We start from the raw sequence: 19,006 nt of genomic DNA on the forward strand, positions 1-19,006 counted from the left end.
TTGTTATAAAAATAGGTGAGCAATAGCTTTACAACTAGGTGATAAATAAGAGGCGCAAATTTATTTTACAAGTTTTATTCAAAACATTTGTACAAAATGTTCTCCTGAACATTTTACATCACAGTTAAAAATGAAAGCATGACGTAAGGCACGAATACTTCCATCCTAACGAGAAAAATATACCTTAACAGTAGACTAAAATGTTTTTTTAATAATTAACACCATAATACACGCTGTAAATTCATAAAATTAGAGGCATAAAACAGAGGATGCTCGACTAGTTCCCCACAAAGATGCACGAAAACAAAAACCACTTCGAGCACACTTGTAACAATTGAATACAGCTTTACGCTGCATGAAACAAAAGTTAAGACAAAACAAAGCTAAAATGAGCAGGATATCCAACTTCCTGCAAGCGTTTCCCAAATTTGAGGCCAAATAATATACGCTTATAATAAATAAAATGTTTTTTTTTTAATTTACTCCATAATACACGCAGTAAATGCATAAAATTAGTGGACTTGAAATGGAGGAGTTCCTCTTATACCCCACAAAATTTCAAGAAAACAAAAACTACTTTGAGCAGACTTGTAACAATTCAATACAGCTTTACGCTGCATGAAACAAAAGTTAAGACAAAACAAAGCTAAAATGAGCAGGATATCCAACTTCCTGCAAGCGTTTCCCAAATTTGAGGCCAAATAATAAACGCTTATAATAAATAAAATGTTTTTTTTTAATTTACTCCATAATACACGCAGTAAATGCATAAAATTAGTGGACTTGAAATGGAGGAGTTCCTCTTATACCCCACAAAATTTCAAGAAAACAAAAACTACTTTGAGCAGACTTGTATCAACTAAGTACACAGTACACCACAACTTCTCGTTGCGTGAAGAGAGTTGAAACATAAAAAAGGTGAATTGAGAAGAAACTTCAACTTTCTGCAAAAGGTTTCACCATATTTAAACAAAAAATGTACGTTTACAATGAGTAAACGTTTTTTAATAATTAAGCCCATAACATACTAAGTAAAAGACAGAAAGGAGGACAGGAAATAGAGATTTTCCTCTAATAGAACACAAAATTGCAAAAAAAACACTTTCAGCAGACTTGTATCAATTAAATACAACCACAGATTTACGTTGCGTGAACAGACTTGAGAGATTAAAAAAAGTTAATTGAGAATATACTTCTACTTCCAGCAAGCGTTTTACCAATTTTTTATCAAAAAATATACATTTACAATAAGTAAAATGGATATTAAAATAATTGACCCCATAACATACAAAGTAAAAGAAAAAAATCAGAGGACATGAAACGGAGATGTACCTCTTATACCCCAATATATTTCAAGAATACAGCTTTGAGCGGATTTGTCTCAACTGATTACAGCTTTCTGCTCTATGAAACAAAAATTCAAATAAAAAAGCTAAAATGAGAAGAAAATACAACTTCCTACAAGCCTTTTACCAAACTGAAGCCAAAAAAAAGAAATCAATTTCGAAGATAAAAACTTCTTTGGCTGGACTAGTAACAATTAAAATCATCTTTAGCGTTGCCTTTGAATGAACAAAGGTTTAAAACACAGAAGGCCAACATAAAGTGCTACTCAAAGTTATCACTAAATAAAAAAAAATACGTTGGCTAGAGAAGTAGCAATTTATATCACCCTGAGTTTTCTTTGAACGAACATTGTTGAAAACACGAAAAGGCAACACGAAGTGTTACACACAATTATCACAAAACTAAACTATAGTTTTGCTTGGTAACAGTTGAAAATTTAAAAAAATATATTTTTTTGTTTTCATGATATGATTGTGCTATTTCAATGAAAACGGTTGAAAACTAAAAAAACAAATGAAGTGCTACACAAAATTATCACTAAAATAAAACATGCCTTGGCTAGAATAGTAGCAACTTTTATCACCCACAGTCTTCCTTTGAATGAACACGGTGGAGAACCCAAAAAGCCAAACTGCGGTTACACAAAATTATCCGTAAACTAAAAAACACTTGACGTGGACTAGTAGCAATTCATATAACCCGTACTTTTACTTTGATTTAACATGGTTGAAAACACAAAAAGCCAAAATTAACTGTTTCACAAAATTATCATTCAACTAAAAAATGCTTTGGCTTAACTAGTAAATATTTATATCACCCGTACTTTTACTTTGAATTATCATGGTTGAAAACCCAAAAAGTCATAATGAGATTACAAAAAATTTTCACCGAACTAAAAATACTTTACTGAGACTAGTAGCAATATATATCACACATAGTTTTCCTTTGAGTGATCGTGGTTGAAAACACGAAAGGAAAAAATTAAATATTGCACAAAAGTATCACTAAACTAAAAAATACGTTGTCTGAAAAGGAGCAATTTATATCACCCACAGTTTTCTTTGAACTAAGACGAATGAAAACACTTAAAGCCAGCACGAAGTGTTGCACAGAATAATCACTAAACCAAAAAACAGTTTTTCTAGATTGGTGGCAAAACTTCTAAAATTTCTATCGCACAAAATTATCACTGAACTAAAAAATAAGTTGGCTAAAAAGTAACAATTCATATCATCCATAGTTTTCTTTGAACGAGCATGGGTGAAAAAACGAAAAGCCAACACGAAGTGAAACAAATAATTATTACCAAACGAAAAAATAGTTTTTATAGACTAGTAACAATTTATATCATCCCTAATTTTCCTTGACATGAAAATGGTTGAAAATACGAAAAGGCAAAATTATCAATAAACTAAAATATGCTTTACCTACACTAGTAGGAATTTATATAACCCGTTCTTTTACTTTAAGTGAACATAGTTGAAAACACCAAAATACAAAATTGTCACACATCATTATCACAAAACTAAAAAAATACTTTATCTAAAGTATTAGCAATTCATATCAACCGAAGTTTTCCTTTCAATGAACATGGTTGAGAACCCAAAAAGCTAAAATTAATTATTACACTGAATTAATGAATACCACGGCTAGATTTGTGGAAATTCAAATATCACCTATTTTCACCCAATGTCTCTCCTTTTAGTTTTAGCACAAAATTTCACCACACAATGACTTCTTAAAGGATAGTCTAAAGTTTGAGAGGCATACGACTAAAATCATGTTAGTCCACTCCCGACACAGCTGCGACCTTTCCGCGTCGCCTCATACTTTCACTCCATCATCAGGTATCCTTAATTCAACAAATTCAGTCAAAGCAAGAAGTACTTTACATCCTGAGAATTGAATAAAGCACAACCATATAAGGAGTACCAGTTTTCTTGTTTTCTATTGTTGTTCTCCATAATCTTCTTCCACTACACTAAATACCTTTCACCTGATCTTCTGGTAACTTCAGATCAATAAATTCACTCTAAGCTAGAAGTACTTCATATCCTAAGAATTTAATCTAGCACAATCATATCATGAGTACCAGTTTTATTGCTTTCTATTGTTGTTCTTCTCCATCATCATCTTCCACTTCACTAAATACCTTCACCTGATCTTCAGGTAACTTCAGATCACCAAATTCACTCTTAGTTAGAAGTACTTCATGTCCTAAGAATTAAATCCTGCACAATCATATCATGAGTACCAGTTTTATTGCTTTCTATTGTTGTTCTTCTCCATCATCATCTTCCACTTCACTAACTACCTTCACCTGATCTTCAGGTAACTTCAGATCACCAAATTCATTCTTAGCAAGAAGTACCTTATGTCCTAAGAATTGAATCAAGCACAGTCATATCAGAAGTACCAGTTTTGCTGTTTTCCATTGTTGTTCTTCTCCATAATCTTCTTCCACTTCACCAACTACCTTCACCTGCACTTCAGGTTACTTCAGATCAACAAATTCATTCTTAGCAAGAAGTACTTCATGTCCTAAGAATTGAATCAAGCACGGTCATATCAGAAGTACCAGTTTTGCTGTTTTCCATTGTTGTTCTTCTCCATAATCTTCTTCCACTTCACTAAATACCTTCACCTGCACTTCAGGTAACTTCAGATCAACAAATTCATTCTTAGCAAGAAGTACCTTATGTCCTAAGAATTGAATCAAGCACAGTCATATCAGAAGTACCAGTTTTGCTGTTTTCCATTGTTGTTCTTCTCCATAATCTTCTTCCACTTCACCAACTACCTTCACCTGCACTTCAGGTAACTTCATATCAACAAATTCATTCTTAGCAAGAAGTACTTTATGTCCTAAGAATTGAATCTAGCACAATCATATCAGGAGTACAAGTTTTGCTGTTTTTTATTGCTGTTCATCTCCATCATTACCTTCCACTTCACTAACTACCTTCACCTGATCATCAGGTAACTTCAGATCACCAAATTCACTCTTAGTTAGAAGTACTTCATGTCCTAAGAATTGAATCAAGCACAGCCATATCAGAAGTACCAGTTTTGCTGTTTTCTATTGTTTTTCTTCTCCATCATCATCTTCCACTTAACTTACTACCTTCACCTTATCTTCAAGGTCCCCTAAATACAACAAATTCACTCACGGCAAGAAGCAGTTTACGTCCTAAGAATTCAAGAGAGCACAACCATATCAGGAGTACAAGTTTAGTTGTTTCCTATTCTTTTTTGCTCCATCATCATTTTCCACCTCGTCAAAGCTGTCTTCTATGGAAAAGTCCCGATTTCCTTACAGAATATAACGATCTTCTTAATTCGAAAAATAGTACTGATCACATTAGTCCATCGGATACCATAAATACAACGCAATAACGTCACGCTCGAATGTTAAACTTCAGAAAACTATCGATTTTAAGGGTAGCCAATCAAAAAAAATTATGTTCAGAAAATGGTGATCCCTATTTTTTCAGTCTTATTGTAATCATGGCAGCCTATCCACCACGCGCTATCTTCGATCTTTGACTCGACCAACCTATGTGTCCTGGAGCCGGGTGCCTATGTCTACGAAGCCGTATATGATGAAGTATTCGAAATTCCACATCATCGTCATTTTCGACTACTGCTCCTCCGGCCATTGGCTGAACATCGTATACTGCAATAACGTCACCGCCATCTAAATTAACATCACCCACGTCATCTGCCTCGCCTTGTTCTGGGGCTACTATTTCTATAGCATCCTCCTGAAAAACTACGTTATCATCTTCCAGGTCATCTAGGTAATCAACTTGTAAGTTATCTAAGTCATCGACTATCAGGTCATCTACGTCACCATCTTCAGGGGCTAAAAATTCCCTACCTCCCTCCTGTGGATCTACGTATTCAACTTGCAAGTCATCTACGTCATCGATTTGCTCGTCATCTACGTCACCTCCTTCCAAGGCTAAAAATTCCCTACCTCCCTCCTGTGGATCTACGTCATCAACTTGCAAGTCATCCACATTATCAACTATCAAGTCATCTACGTCAACTTCTTCCAGGGCTAAAAATTCCCTACCTCCCTCCTGCGGATCTACGACATCAAGATGCACGTCATCTACGTCATCAACTAGCAGGTCATCTACGTCACCTCCTTCCAGGACTAAAAATTCTATAGCTTCCTCCTGTGGGTCTTCCTGGTTTACCTCCATAGCTGCAAGATCTCCTAGATCAGGGCCGTAATTTCCTTCTTCACGATCTGGACACCAAAACATATCCAACTGATCTATATCCTCATCTTCGACCTCCTCACAATCTGCATTGTCGTGATAACAGGCTCTCCCACCTTTGACGCACACGGCCACCGCCTCCTTTACGGCCCTCTCAGTATCTTCTAGTCTCTCCAGCAACCGTTCTCTTCGTAGTCGACATACACGATATTCGTAATTATCCATTGCAGCTTCTGGTTCAGCTGACCTCATATCTTCCGGCTCTGCTGCCGCCAGTTCTTGAGCCTCATCGCAGTCTTTTACGTCGCACCCTGCGTAACAAACTGGTTCTTCGTCTGGCTTAACTCGTCTCATTTCTTCCGGCTCTTCTGCCGAAAATTCTTGAGCCTCATCGCGGTCTCCTTCTTCATTCGCTGTGTAACAAACTGGTTCTTCATCTCGTTTAGCCTGCTCCATTTCCTCCACTTCTTGTGTCGAATCTTCTGGCGACCCATAGGCTTCGCTGACTTCACGTTCAACTAAAACGTCTCCCCCTTCCATCATTTCCCACATTTCCAGAACTCGCCCTCTTCGCGAAAGCCCATCTACTTCCAAGTCAGCAGGGCCTCCTTCAAATTCAAGTCTTCTCATTTCCCCAAATAATTCGGGCAACAACTCTATTGTTTCGTCATTCCCGCCTTCGACTAACACATCTTCCTTTTCAGTTTTCATATTTTTCGTAAATTTTCCCGGATCAGGATCCCGTGGCTCAGGATCTTCAAACCCCTCGCTCTCATCCGGCGGGAATGCAACTGGAACCACACTCACATTTCCTGGATCTTCTGCTTCAACACCGTTCTCTACCCGTTTCGGTCTTTCTAATTCACAGCAATCTTCTGCCTTTGACTCAGCTTCCATCGGCTCACAGTCTTCAAGCACTGCTTCAGGCCCCGTACCGATGATTTCTCTCGGTTTCAGACAGTTCTCAAACTCCATCGTTTCGCCAATATCCTCCGACTCCTCTGTTTCAGTTCCAAGCTGCTCATCGATAGCTTCCAGATCACTACCTTTGATCCGATAACTCACAGGCCGCGGCTTGACGTCAGCAAAATCATAAGGTCGATTACTGCATGGTTTATCTTCTAAAGCCATCGTTCTTTCCTCAGCATGCTCTGGTTCTGAAAAAAATAAACACTGACTTAACACAATCATGCCCAACCAATCCTTACACCCTATTATGCCCGAGTGGGTCAATTTGACCCAATATGACCATGTTTGCATATTTTACTCAAAATACTTGATTCCTTCCCAGAGTATTTATTAATATTGTTTATAAAGCATTTGGGAGGGCAGTAGAAAATTCAATTAGACGAAAAATATTAAAACTGTAGTGGTTCTACAATTTTTACGGGGTTATGGGAAACTATCTTCCATACATTTGTGAATACCTATCACTTTTCCTCTGATGGGTTTTGGGAGGTACAATGAATTTTAATGGTATCAAGTTAAACAAAATTACAGTAACATTTTGACAAAAAGTAAGTATAAAACACAACGTTACATCGAATACAAAGGAAAAGTAGAAAGGAACCATCCAGTTGTCTCCCTATCCAGTACACGGAATTGCGCAATCTGACGTAAGTGCGAAGGCGCAGTCAAAATTGCGTCGTTTTAAAGCGGTGAATTGCTAGAACACATGCGAGAATGCGTGGATGCGAGACGGCAAAATAGCCCCTTTTCCAATTTCGTTCATGCATTCGTGTATTCTGCTGGATCCCTTGCAGTTCCCTCGAATGGATTGGATAGTCTGGGTCAAAATGAGCCATCCGGGCATTGCAGGTATAAGTGATGCGGAAAAATAGAAATAATAATAGTATCAAGCCTAACTTTTGCACAATGGTAAACCAAAGTAAATAGTTAAAAGTCATGAAATATGATTGTAAGAATTTTCTTCCTTTCAAAATAATCAACATATACGTTCTCTTTTGGTTCAAATTGACTCAGTCGGGCATTCTAGTGTTAAATTGTACAGTGGATTCGGGGGTCCCAGGGCGGGCCCCGCAAAGGATACGCTCTCGAGGACCGGGAACCAAGTCCGAGACTTATACGCCCGTGCCTCTCGAGAGGGGGAGGACAGATAGGAACAAAGGATTAGAGGCATCGCCGCGATGAGAGCCCGACGACACCTCCAGGGAAAGGACGGGGGAGGAAGGGAGGGGACGAGGAGTCCCGCACCGTCACAAAGGCGGGCGGGCCCTACTAAAGGCCGTATCACACTAGCGACTGCGGCCGGCGCTGCGGCTGCGACTGGCCCGTCGACCAATCAGAGCGAGGCAGTCGACGCTGCGACTGCCACTCCGAAGAATAGCCGACCGGCTATTCTTCTGAGTCGCAGTCGCAGTCGCAGCCAATCAGAGAGCTCCATTTCAATCTCGCGCGTTTGCGGCAGACGTGTTTGTTTGTTTTGGTTACCGTAGCGAGGGAAGTTCAAGAAGGTTATAAGATAACGCTGAGATAATTTCGGATTTTTAAAGTGAAGATGGAAGCCCAGTATATTGGATATTGCACCCGAGTACACAGGTGAATGAAAATGAAGTACGTTTTAACATATTTTAAGAACATTTTCAACAATTGCTGCTCTCTATCTATTCTTTGGGCTTTCGTAAACAAACAAGCCACAAGCAGAAACGTTCATACGTGCGCATGCGCGATCGTGGCGTCGGCCGCAATGTGTGATGGGGTGTAGTCGCAGTCGCAGCCGCAGTCGCGGTCGCAGCGGCGGTCGCAGTCGCTAGTGTGATACGGCCTTAACAGCGAAACCAAGCTTACGCAATTAACATGCTACCAATCCTAGTAGATTTTCCTATGAGGAAGAAAAATCTATCGATCGAATCGGTAGATTGTTAAATGGTACAAAGGCTTAGAGGATTCTGGGCGAACCCTCTCTCGGGATACAACACATCGGGGCCCGGAACCAAGCCTGAGGCTTATACGCCAGGACACCCGGGGAGGGGGAGGAAAAGGAAGGGAAAAGGAAAGAGGCGCCGTCGCGATCGGAGCCCGCCGACGCCTCCAGGGGAAGGATAGGAAAGGAAGGGAGGGGACGAGGAATCCCGCACCGTCAAAAAGGCGGGCGGGCCCTACTAACAGCGAAACCAAGCAATACGCAATTAACATGCTACCAATCCTAGTAGATTTTCCTATGAGGAAGAAAAATCTATCGATCGAATCGGTAGATTGTTAAATGGTACAAAGGCTTAGAGGATTCTGGGCGAACCCTCTCTCGGGATACAACACACCGGGGCCCGGAACCAAGCCTGAGGCTTATACGCCAGGACACCCGGGGAGGGGCTGGAGAGGAGGGAAAAAGGATAGAGGCGCCGTCGCGATCGGAGCCCGCCGACGCCTCCAGGGAAAGGAAAAGGGATGGAAGGGCGGGGAATAGGGTTAAAACACTCCAGTGCTATAGAAGCAAAAGAGGCCCTACCTAGCGAAACCATGCGTACGCAATTTCTCTACCACCATCCCGGGGAGATTTTTCTATGAGGAAGAAAAATCCCAATGAGAGAGACAGTGGGAATGTTAAATGGTACAGTAACACTTTACACAAGAACGTCATCGAATCCTCAGCTACCTTCATTGTCTACCACGTACCTTACTCATAAACCAAACATATAAAGACACTTACGCTCGCTGGGGGGTCTCGGTCCCCCCAAAAAGAATGCCAGCAGACTTTTCTGATCACTCTGCCAGTTCTTACAACCTGTTTTGAACCTCTTTGTCAAAGCGCCTCTCACTTGTTGACATTAGGCGTCCAACTAAGTTCTCGCTGTTTTTCAATAGATGGCTATAAAACTGACTGCTGATCGATTTTGACACATCGGAAACGCGATGAATCAAGCTTAGACGTTTGGTAAACAAACTGCTCGACGACATTGGTGACAATATTTGGGCAATTCCATTTGTGACGGAATTACCTTTAGAAAAAATTATGCAATAGGATATTTCGATTGATTTGTAAAATACAAAAAAATTGTAAAACTTTTAACTGTGCACGATCAAAAAACATTTATGAAGGTGATTTTCATGTACATAAACAAAATTAATTATCGATATACCTTCTAAACAAGCCCATAATTAACATGTGACGGCTGCGAGGTCAACCTCCTAAGTGTAATGATTTTAAACATCTTCAAAGCTCTGTGAATCGAAGTATAGATTGAAAACTTTTAGCAAGGCTGTGAATAATATTTCAAACATTGATTTCTTGAAATTCAATCAATTAGCTGTTGATTTATCAAGATAAAATATTTCCAGCCTAAATTTTAATCTGTGAGAAAAAGTTGACATTTTCATGGAAATGCCCATTTACTAATTCTTGGGTTACTTGGTGGTATTCCATTATACACGTTTTTCCTGGATATAACTGTGTACAAAATAATAAATACATAAAATAAGTGGCATAAGTAACGGACGGAAAAACGGACATTGATGACTCTGTTTTGGCGTCATATCCTTGTTGTCGAATGAAAATGTCTGAATTATTGTCATGCAACCGTCAATAGCGGGAAGAGTTGATTTTATCGGCGATTGCACGATCTACGGCCATTGAACAGTTAACTGAAAATAAATTCCCCCAAGGTTGTACTCTTTGCTGGGCAAATGTAGAGAATGGGATGTGTTGAAGTTAATAGTTATTAATTAAACGAAATGTTAATTTAAATCAACGAGGGAAAGTGTTGAAGTGTATAAATAAGCAAGGGTTGTCAAGGGTAAGAAAAAGTAGTTGACTAGTTACCAGATCAGATGAATAAATAAGTTAAAAGAGAGAACAACATCGTGCATAATTAGGAAGAATAGTTGAGAGGACGAGTAATTGTTTTAACGAAATATTAATTTAAATCGATAGGGGAAATTGTTGGAGTTTATAAATAAGCAAAGTGTTGTCAAGGGTAAGAAAACGTTGTTGACTAGTTACCAGTGCAGATGAATAAATAACTTAAAAGAGAGAACAACATCGTGTATAATTAACAATAACAATTGAGTAACATTAGGAAGTTACAATGCTGACAGGGGGGAGAATACACGGAAATCAAGCTAAAACACTATGAAACAAAACAATCGCGCAGCTCACTCGCTCACCTGGCAGATTTGATCTACGGAACATTTTACTGCGCAGGTCTCAATCACACACATACATTCGGGTTTGCGAAGCTTCCGCTCACGCCAGTGACCCACTCACACTGAATTTCTGATTTTTTAAATCTCTTTTTTATAATCATAGAGTCGAAGCGTGAGAATCGATTTTTTCCGAAGGTGGTAGATGAAATTAATTTGGGAAGAACGCAGTTTTTTTTTTTTGAAATTTCCAAATCAGAGTCGATTTTCTTCTTTCATTCGAAGGAAACGGCGCCTGATGTGCATTTAGACCTGGAAAATGTGTATGGATCTACATCTACAATTACATAATACCCAGAAAGCCGCCTAAAAGGCGTGTGGCAGGGGGTGTTAGGACACCAGCCAGAACACCAGCCACGATCCGCGGCTCGAAGTGAAACAACGTGCCGTGACTGGACCCGTTGCTTCAAAGACAAGGGTCATTCAAATGTTGACAACCGTCCACGGGAAAAAAGACCAAAAACCTTCGAAGAAGTTGAGTTGGAGGCATTTCTTGATGAAGGTCCACCCCAAACTCAAGAAGAACTTGTTTATGCATAAGGAGTTACTTACCAAACCATTTCCGAGCGATAACATGCGTTGGGAATATGCAAAGGCAAGAAATTTGGGTTCCTCATGGTGGACAAACCGGTCCTGAAACATGACCACGCTCCACCTCACGTTGCAAAAACCAAAAATGTGATAATTCTTTGTTAAAAATAATAATTAATTTAAAAACACCGGCATTAAAATTAGCCGTACTTGGCAACCCGTAGGGAGAAAAAATCGATCAACAATCCACTCCTCAAACCTCCCGCTCCCCTTCCCCGACAACCTGCAAAGATACCTATATATAAGAATTTAAATTCACAACTCTTCAGAATCCCTCGAGAAAGCAACCAGCATCGGTCGGGAAACGTTGGGGCCACCCAAAAAGAATTGAGGCGGCGACATAGCCCAAAAGTTTTTATTCAACATAAAAATGTGATGTCTTAAATGACCCGCCACACTCCCCAGATATTGTCCCCCCCCCTCTCCCCTTCCCCTTCTTCCACCCCCACTACTTCACCATTGAGAGCTACAGGAGGATCTGCCTGCAGCAGTTCACCTTCAGCACTGAGGATAGCGGGTCAACCCGCTGAAACGCTTGCAAGTTTCTTTGTGAGTGTCCTTTTCTATGTGTTCCTATGTTTTTATTAGTGTTTATTTTGTCCGTTACATACTTATATATATATATCTTCGGATTCGAACTCCACCCTCCCCCCCCAAAATTTGAGCGCAAACAATGCGAGTGACATAAACCTACTCAGACACGGAGCAACATCTAACCAAACTGTATACATTCAGTCAAGTCAGGAAACTTTCCGACCACAGGCAATTTTAATACATGATTATTAAGAGATGTTTCCCTGAGCTCTGTGCCTCATGCGTGCATTGGTAATCTCAGACGATGTAAAACTCCTATCTACTCGTATAGGAACTAGGTACCTGTGACGTCACGTGGAGTGGCCGGGACCAATGCTGGGAACACTCCGTGTGACGTCGTTCTGTGTCCCGCTGCCACAATTGAGGTGACCTTGGAGCGAGGCTTTGACCGCTGATACGACGCAGGGTGCTAGCAGGTAGCAGAAAACCATGCTAGCTGGTAGCGCTTGGCTTAAATAAGGATTATTAATACATTATCAAACGAAGAAAACTTTCCGACCTTAGCCAGTTTTAATAAGTGTTTATTAAGAAATTTTTCTATGTGCTCTGTGCCTCATGCATGCATTGGTAATCTCAGACGATGTAAAACTCCTATCTACTCGTATAGGAACTAGGTCCCTGTGACGTCACGTGGAGTGGCATCGCATGGGCGCCAATCTGTCCTTTTTCAAATGTGGTTAAAATATACCATTAGCATCCGTCTTAACTGGGATTTCTAAAACTACATAATTTGTATATTATGAATACACTAATGGTGGGTTACGAATCGCAATCAATGCCTTTCGTTTTCTTTGATGAATGGAACTACAGTTACAGGGGTTTTAAAAGAAAGTGATACACATGATTAATGTGATATACCAAATTCATAATTTTTCAGTGCTATTACTTGCAATTAAAACATTACACTGCTAAATTTTGATTAAAAAAGTGGATCTCATTGCACACATCACCGCGCCGTGGACATTTTTGAAAACAGATTAAAATGCGACAGAAGTGGCAACAGAAATCAGCCTTCTATGGGATGAAATTCGGCCTCCTCTTTGCAGTTCCCATGATTTCAATAATCTATGTAATAAAAATTAATTTCTCTAACTTAGTCTCGCTATAACTGGAGAACGGCTGGACCGATTTCGCTAATTGTGGTTTTAAAATCTACTAAATTATTTCTACCGTATAGATACCTTTTTCTCAACTTATACGCGACCAAACTCTACAAATGAGGTACCAAAATGCACGGAATTTATCAGAGAACATGCGACGGCATATCTCACTTCCTAAATATTGCTATTGTTTCATAAAATTGGTTTTTAAAAATTAAAAAAAAAATCGGTTAAAAAAATAATCGATTCCGGCAAGACTGTCCTCATCCTAGGAATACAGTTAACGCCGTCGGATCCCGCCATGCCTTTTAATTTGACTCGCAGACAATTTCCCATTAATGTTTACCTATGCGATGACTATTAACAAGGCTCAGGGTCAGACTTTGCAAAGAGCTGGCTTATTCCTGCCTGACCCTGTATTCTCTCATGGCCAACTTTATGAGGCATTCTCTCGGGTAAGATCTTTTCAAAGTATTCTTTTTTAATATTAAGGAAAATGCTAAACAAGTATTAATAGAGGATAGTGTAATTACTTCCAATGTAGTGTTTAAAGAGGTCCTCTGACCTCAATTTGTACATGAACATTCCAATTAAATTTGTACATAAGACCCTGCCTTTTTTTCTTCATTTTAAAATTAGAAACGCGCCTATCCCTCTGTGGACATGCATTGAAAAGAGCGGGGGAAGCCCGCTGGGAGCGGGCGCATCGCGCTCGTACATAGTATACATTAATAATTCACATTTCATGAAACATGAGTCATTGGAAGGATTAAAATGATTTTATTCAAGTAGCGATAGCTGTGCTCTCCATGTTTAATAATCACATTTTATTTCACTTTCCACGTTTACTACAAATTACAAAATATCATTTAATTACTTATCATTCAAAGGAGAACCACAGAAAAAATAAATGGAGAATAGAAGCACTATATTCGGAAAATTATTCGAAGTGGAAGGGGTTCATTATTTATTATATATTAACCCGGTAACGACTGAACTAAAAATCTCATCCGAACTTTTTCATCATCATCATCACTGGTCAACAATCCTAGGATTGGTTTGACGCAGCTCTCCACTCAGTTCTCCTATCAGCTAACCTTTTCACTCCTACGTATTTCTTCTCTTTCACATCTCTCTTTACTTGTTCCATATATTTTGTTCGGGGTCTTCCTTTTCCATTTTTACCTTCCACTTGTCCTTCGACGATTGTCTTCATGAGGCCATCATGTCTCAGGATGTAGCCTACAAGCTTGTTCCGTCTTCTTATTAAGGTTTTTATGAGGCTTCTCTTCTACTCTTCTTAGGACTTCCTCGTTACTAACTCGGTCGATCCATTTGATTTTCATCATTCTTCTGTAGCACCACATTTCGAAGGCCTCTATATCCTTGCTTTCTCCGCTGCGGTCATTGTCCATGCCTCACTTCCGTATAGGAGCATACTCCAGATGTAGGTTCTTATAAATAGTTTCTTTACATCCATATTTAAGTTTCCCGCTGTAAGCAGGTCTCTCTTTTGGTGGAATGCTCTCTTCGCCTGGGCTATTCTACTGATAATTTCTTTTTTGCTTCTCCCGTCACTAGTTATCTTGCTTCCCAAATAACAGAATTCATCCACTTCTATCAGTTTTTGGTAATGTTTAATTTTAAAATCAATTAAATTGTCATTACTTTGATGTAAATTTTATACTTTTAGCACTAATAGTCTTAAAGATACAGCCTGGTACAATGTGGTACTACTAGGACCTCACGGGGACAAAAAAGCGAAATTAAATAAACAAAAACGTTGAATATTCTCTATTTTTCACAAGAAGAAAGATTCATTTTCATCCAAAATCGCTCAAAAATGTCAAATCTCGCTTAAAAAAGGCAAACTTTTCTGAAAAACGTAATTATAAATACGCTTGTAAGTTTAAAACACTCAAATTCCCAAATATGTTACAATAAATAACGAAAAAAGGTTCGTTTCGTGTTGCACTACCTGCTGGTACCATATGGTACAGCTAGGCGTGAACGGGTTAACGGTAGTAAACTACATATCCTACGGACATAAGATTGGTATTTTAGAGCTGGTACTGATATTTTTGACGTAGTTTCCTAAAAGTGATAAAAAAACTCAATTACATTGTAAAAATGTAATGTCATATTTTCTGCATCCCTACTTAACATTCACCCTCACTCAACTTACCATTGTCATGATCCGAGTCTTTCATCCGTTCTTGTGGATCATACAGCTCACGGTTCGCTCTCTCGGTCACGACTCGTTCAATTGAAGCCCCATTTGCCACCGCCAGATCTCGCACTCGTTCCTCCTCCATCACTGTATCATGGGTTGGAACATTGAACGGTTCAGGGACCGGTACATTCGCCAGTACTGTCTCTCGCTGATGAGCTGGATCTGATTGTCGCCGCCTCCTTGGCGTCCTATAATAGAAAAGATATGATTGTTAGTTAATAGATGAGCCTGATACTTATTATCTACAAGTACAAACTATTTTGCTGCCCGCTTCCAAGAAAATCGCATTTTGTATCGTCTATTTTTATTTTCATAATGAGTTAGATGACGATAAAATGTAGTGAAACAGTGATATGACATAATACAGAACATTTTAAATAATTACGTTGTAGAACAATAATAAATTAAGGAATAAGACGTTTAGTGGCGGAGGTGTAGCTTGCCCGCGCCCACTTGTAGTTCGCGGCCGCGTAGAGTCCCAGCCAACCAGCAGCTGGCCAGTGGCTCACATGCTTTAAGCGGTGAATGTCGGCGGAGCATTTAAACTGCGCTCGGCACAAAATGTACGGTTTTGCCGTCGAAAAGGCAAATTTGCGTAAGAATATCATAAAAGTCCAGTCATCGCATCTATGTCGCATTTATTTTCGCACATCGCATCCATATCGCATTTATCGCAGTTGCGATTTTCACGAATCTCCAATGATGATCAATGTTAAAAGATTCATGATAGGAAAAACTCTGAATTTCATTGACGAAAATGTCACTTCTTGGGTTTATGGACACGAAAAAAAAAACTAAAATAACACTTTTATTTACGAAAATTCAACCTTTCACCCTGTCAAGGTAATAGGGGTGGCAAAAAGAATAGCATACCAACAAATGTGTAGAACTTTAGGTTTTTAAGGGTGGCCAAGTCATTGGAATTGTCCAAATACCCATTTTATCCACTGATACGGAGGTCATAGGTCATAGAAGTTAAAATCGGGCCATAGTGACAACCAACGTGTCAACCCATAGGTTTAAAAGGGTGCCCAAATCAATTTTTCAGTTCATAGATCTGTGTTCTTGATTTTTTCACCTCCGAAGGTCACAATGGGGGTCAAAGGACATAGAGGTATGATTTGAAATATTAGGGAAACTAACTTCCCCAACCGAAGGTTTTAACGGGTAGACAAGTGAGTAGCCCAGTATACATATCCAATCTGTTTAGCTGCTAACCTGGAAAGGTCATAAGGAGGTCAAAATTCACAGAGTTGTTCCCTACCTCTGCAGTTTTTCCCTTCAACTAGAATACTTTTTGGTTTTCCAGGAAGGTAGAAAAAATATGTACACATACAAGTTATCTGCAAAGACATGGTACGATAAACCGTCAGCATCTTCCGTATAACTTCAGCTCACTCGAGAAGACAAGAGGAAAATAACAGCATATGCATTATACAATTAATACACCAAAGGATGAAGTTCGCCATGAATAAATATTATACCCACCGGCAATCGGGAGATCCGGGTTCGAATCCCGGCTAAGTCAAATATTTCTTCATGGCGACCTTCATCCGTTGGTGTATTTAACTTTGCACCCGCGCGCGTGACTGCGTACAAAGTCAGTTGTTCCTGCAGTGCTTTATTAAACAATTAATTTACAAATAACAAGTGAGAGAAATTAGCTACTTTTCCCTCGTTAGACCCAATTTAGAACACGCTGCCAGTGTTTTTGGTCATTCATGAAAAGGCTCAATTAAAAAAATAGTAAAAAGGCTAACAGAGTTAGAACGCGTGCAGAGAAGAGCTGCCAGGTACGTGAAAAGTCGTTACGATGGTTTTCTTAGGGCAACTAGCGTCTCAGATAAACTCGGATGGGAATCTCAGTCAGACCGTAGATTGAAAAGTTATACTAAACCTCTTAGATAAATTCAAGAGCAGTGACTTTTCTGACGAAGATAACCACATCCTATGAACGCCAGCATACTACGGTAGATCAGACTAAATAATTAAGACAGATATACTGTAGAACAGACAGATTCAGAATGTCTTTTTTTCCACGATCAATAGGCACGTGAAAATTCGTTACAATGGTTTTGTTAGGGTAAATGACGGCTCAAATAAACTCGAATGGTAATATCTGTCGGACCATAGACTGAAAAATAACCTAAAACTATTCGATAAACTCAAGAGTGGTGTATTTTCAGAAGAATGTCTTGCTGCAGCCTGCCATCGAATCCCCACACTCAGATAGAATGCCCGTGACGCTATTCTTTCCTTCCTCTGATCTCTAACATAACTACCCGCCGTGTCTTATCTGATCTCATGTTTCTGCATAGAATATTTGGCGGTTCTCTCCGTGGAAAGGAAATTCTCCCTCTTTCCCGTTTTCATGTTCCTCCTCGAACCTCACGTAATAACTCTCTGCGTCACATTCCGCGAGTCCGGCTTTCCATCTCTCAACGACCTTTGTTCAACCGAATCCCGGCATTATTTAATTAACTCCATGACTTCAAAAAATCCCTTCCCTGGACCTATTTTCCTCCGCCACTACTGTCTGCAAAAAAACGCAAGATACCCGAGTTTGAGAAGCTCTAGCGTGTAAACAAAGCAATCAATTTCAATGCAACAAAAATCATACGAAAGAGAATTTATTTTTATGTTGCATTATTATTATTACAGTATTCTACCGATTAAGGTAGGTTTCCATGGAGTACTAAAGAAGTTATCTGGGAGCCTCCCTTTCCTTCCAGCACTACCTTCTTCAATTCACTGTAAGGCCTACTCCCTTTCAATCTATCTAAAAATCCTTTTTTTTCCTTCCCCGCCCTCGCTTCCCTAACATTCTACCCTCCAACACCATTTTCAACATCCCCTCTCCGCTAAGTATTCGCTCCATCCATACATTCTGTCTCCTCCGTACCTCATCTAAAAGCTGCCTCTCCTCACCCACCATATCCAGCACTTCGTCGTTCCTTTTCCTCTCCGTCCATTTCACCCTCTCCATTCTTCTCCACACCTGTACTTAAAAGCATCTTCGGCTCAATAGTTTGTCCTGTACTTTATTTTTTATCAAAAAAGTACCCGTTTTTTGCGCGTAAAATCAAGTTGCCCAACTTTGATCGCTTGGCATTCCCGTATTTTTCGTTCCTTTAGCTTGAAATTTTGATATAAAGAAGCCACATCTATTACTGGCAGTTTGCCGAATACAAATTGTTTATACAACTAAAATTAACGGAGTTGTTGTAAACAACGCAAACCTCTGCTAACTTCGAAGCCAGTGTGTCAATTGAAAATTGATTGGTACTATTGCCTTCCGTAGAATGTTAGTAATGCAAGTACATGTAAAATGTGTGTTATATAACAATAATAACGTCAATGTCACTTATTATTTATCTAAATGTTTCTTTGCGAATACTGGCAGCTCCGTAGTGGGACAACTAGATAGGCGACGACCAGGCGACAAAGGCGACAACCAGAGCTCCAAACAAAAATAAATATCAAAAGATATTGAAAATACATTGCTAACATTTAACGAGTATGATCCACGTATATGCATTACTAACATTCTATAGAAGACAACAGTACCAATCAATTTTCAATTGACCCACTGGTTTCAAAGTTAGCAGAGGTTTGCGTTGTTTACAACAACGCCGTTAATTTTAGTGGTATAAACAATTTGTTTTCGGCAAACTGCCAATAATAGATGTGGCTTCTTTAGATCAAAATTTCAAGTTAAAGGAACGAAAACTACGGGAATGCCACGCGCTCAAAGT

At 39.4% G+C, this 19,006-nt stretch overlaps 1 protein-coding gene across 1 annotated transcript; it reads right to left on the bottom strand.

Annotated features, from left to right (window-relative positions):
* Positions 1–371: 371 nt before the first annotated feature.
* LOC124172897 lies at positions 372–15,435 on the bottom strand. The gene is made up of 2 exons (XM_046552401.1): positions 15,204–15,435; positions 372–6,733 (listed from the first exon to the last, which is right to left on the bottom strand). Exons 1-2 carry the CDS (start codon positions 15,331–15,333, stop codon positions 4,863–4,865), a joined length of 2,001 nt encoding a protein of 666 aa, XP_046408357.1. The 5' UTR covers positions 15,334–15,435; the 3' UTR covers positions 372–4,862.
* Positions 15,436–19,006: the final 3,571 nt, after the last annotated feature.

Source organism: Ischnura elegans, assembly GCF_921293095.1.
Source record: "Ischnura elegans chromosome 13 unlocalized genomic scaffold, ioIscEleg1.1 SUPER_13_unloc_3, whole genome shotgun sequence".
NCBI classification, from domain to species: Eukaryota; Metazoa; Arthropoda; class Insecta; order Odonata; family Coenagrionidae; genus Ischnura; species Ischnura elegans.

Bases quoted from the DNA above. Each gene is read 5' to 3' on its own strand.
- LOC124172897 (XM_046552401.1), bottom strand. From the start codon at position 15,333: ATGGAGGAGGAACGAGTGCGAGATCTGGCGGTGGCAAATGGGGCTTCA. The intron at 6,734-15,203 runs GTAAGTTGAGTG...TATTTTTTTCAG, and splicing joins AGACTCGGATCATGACAATG to AACCAGAGCATGCTGAGGAA.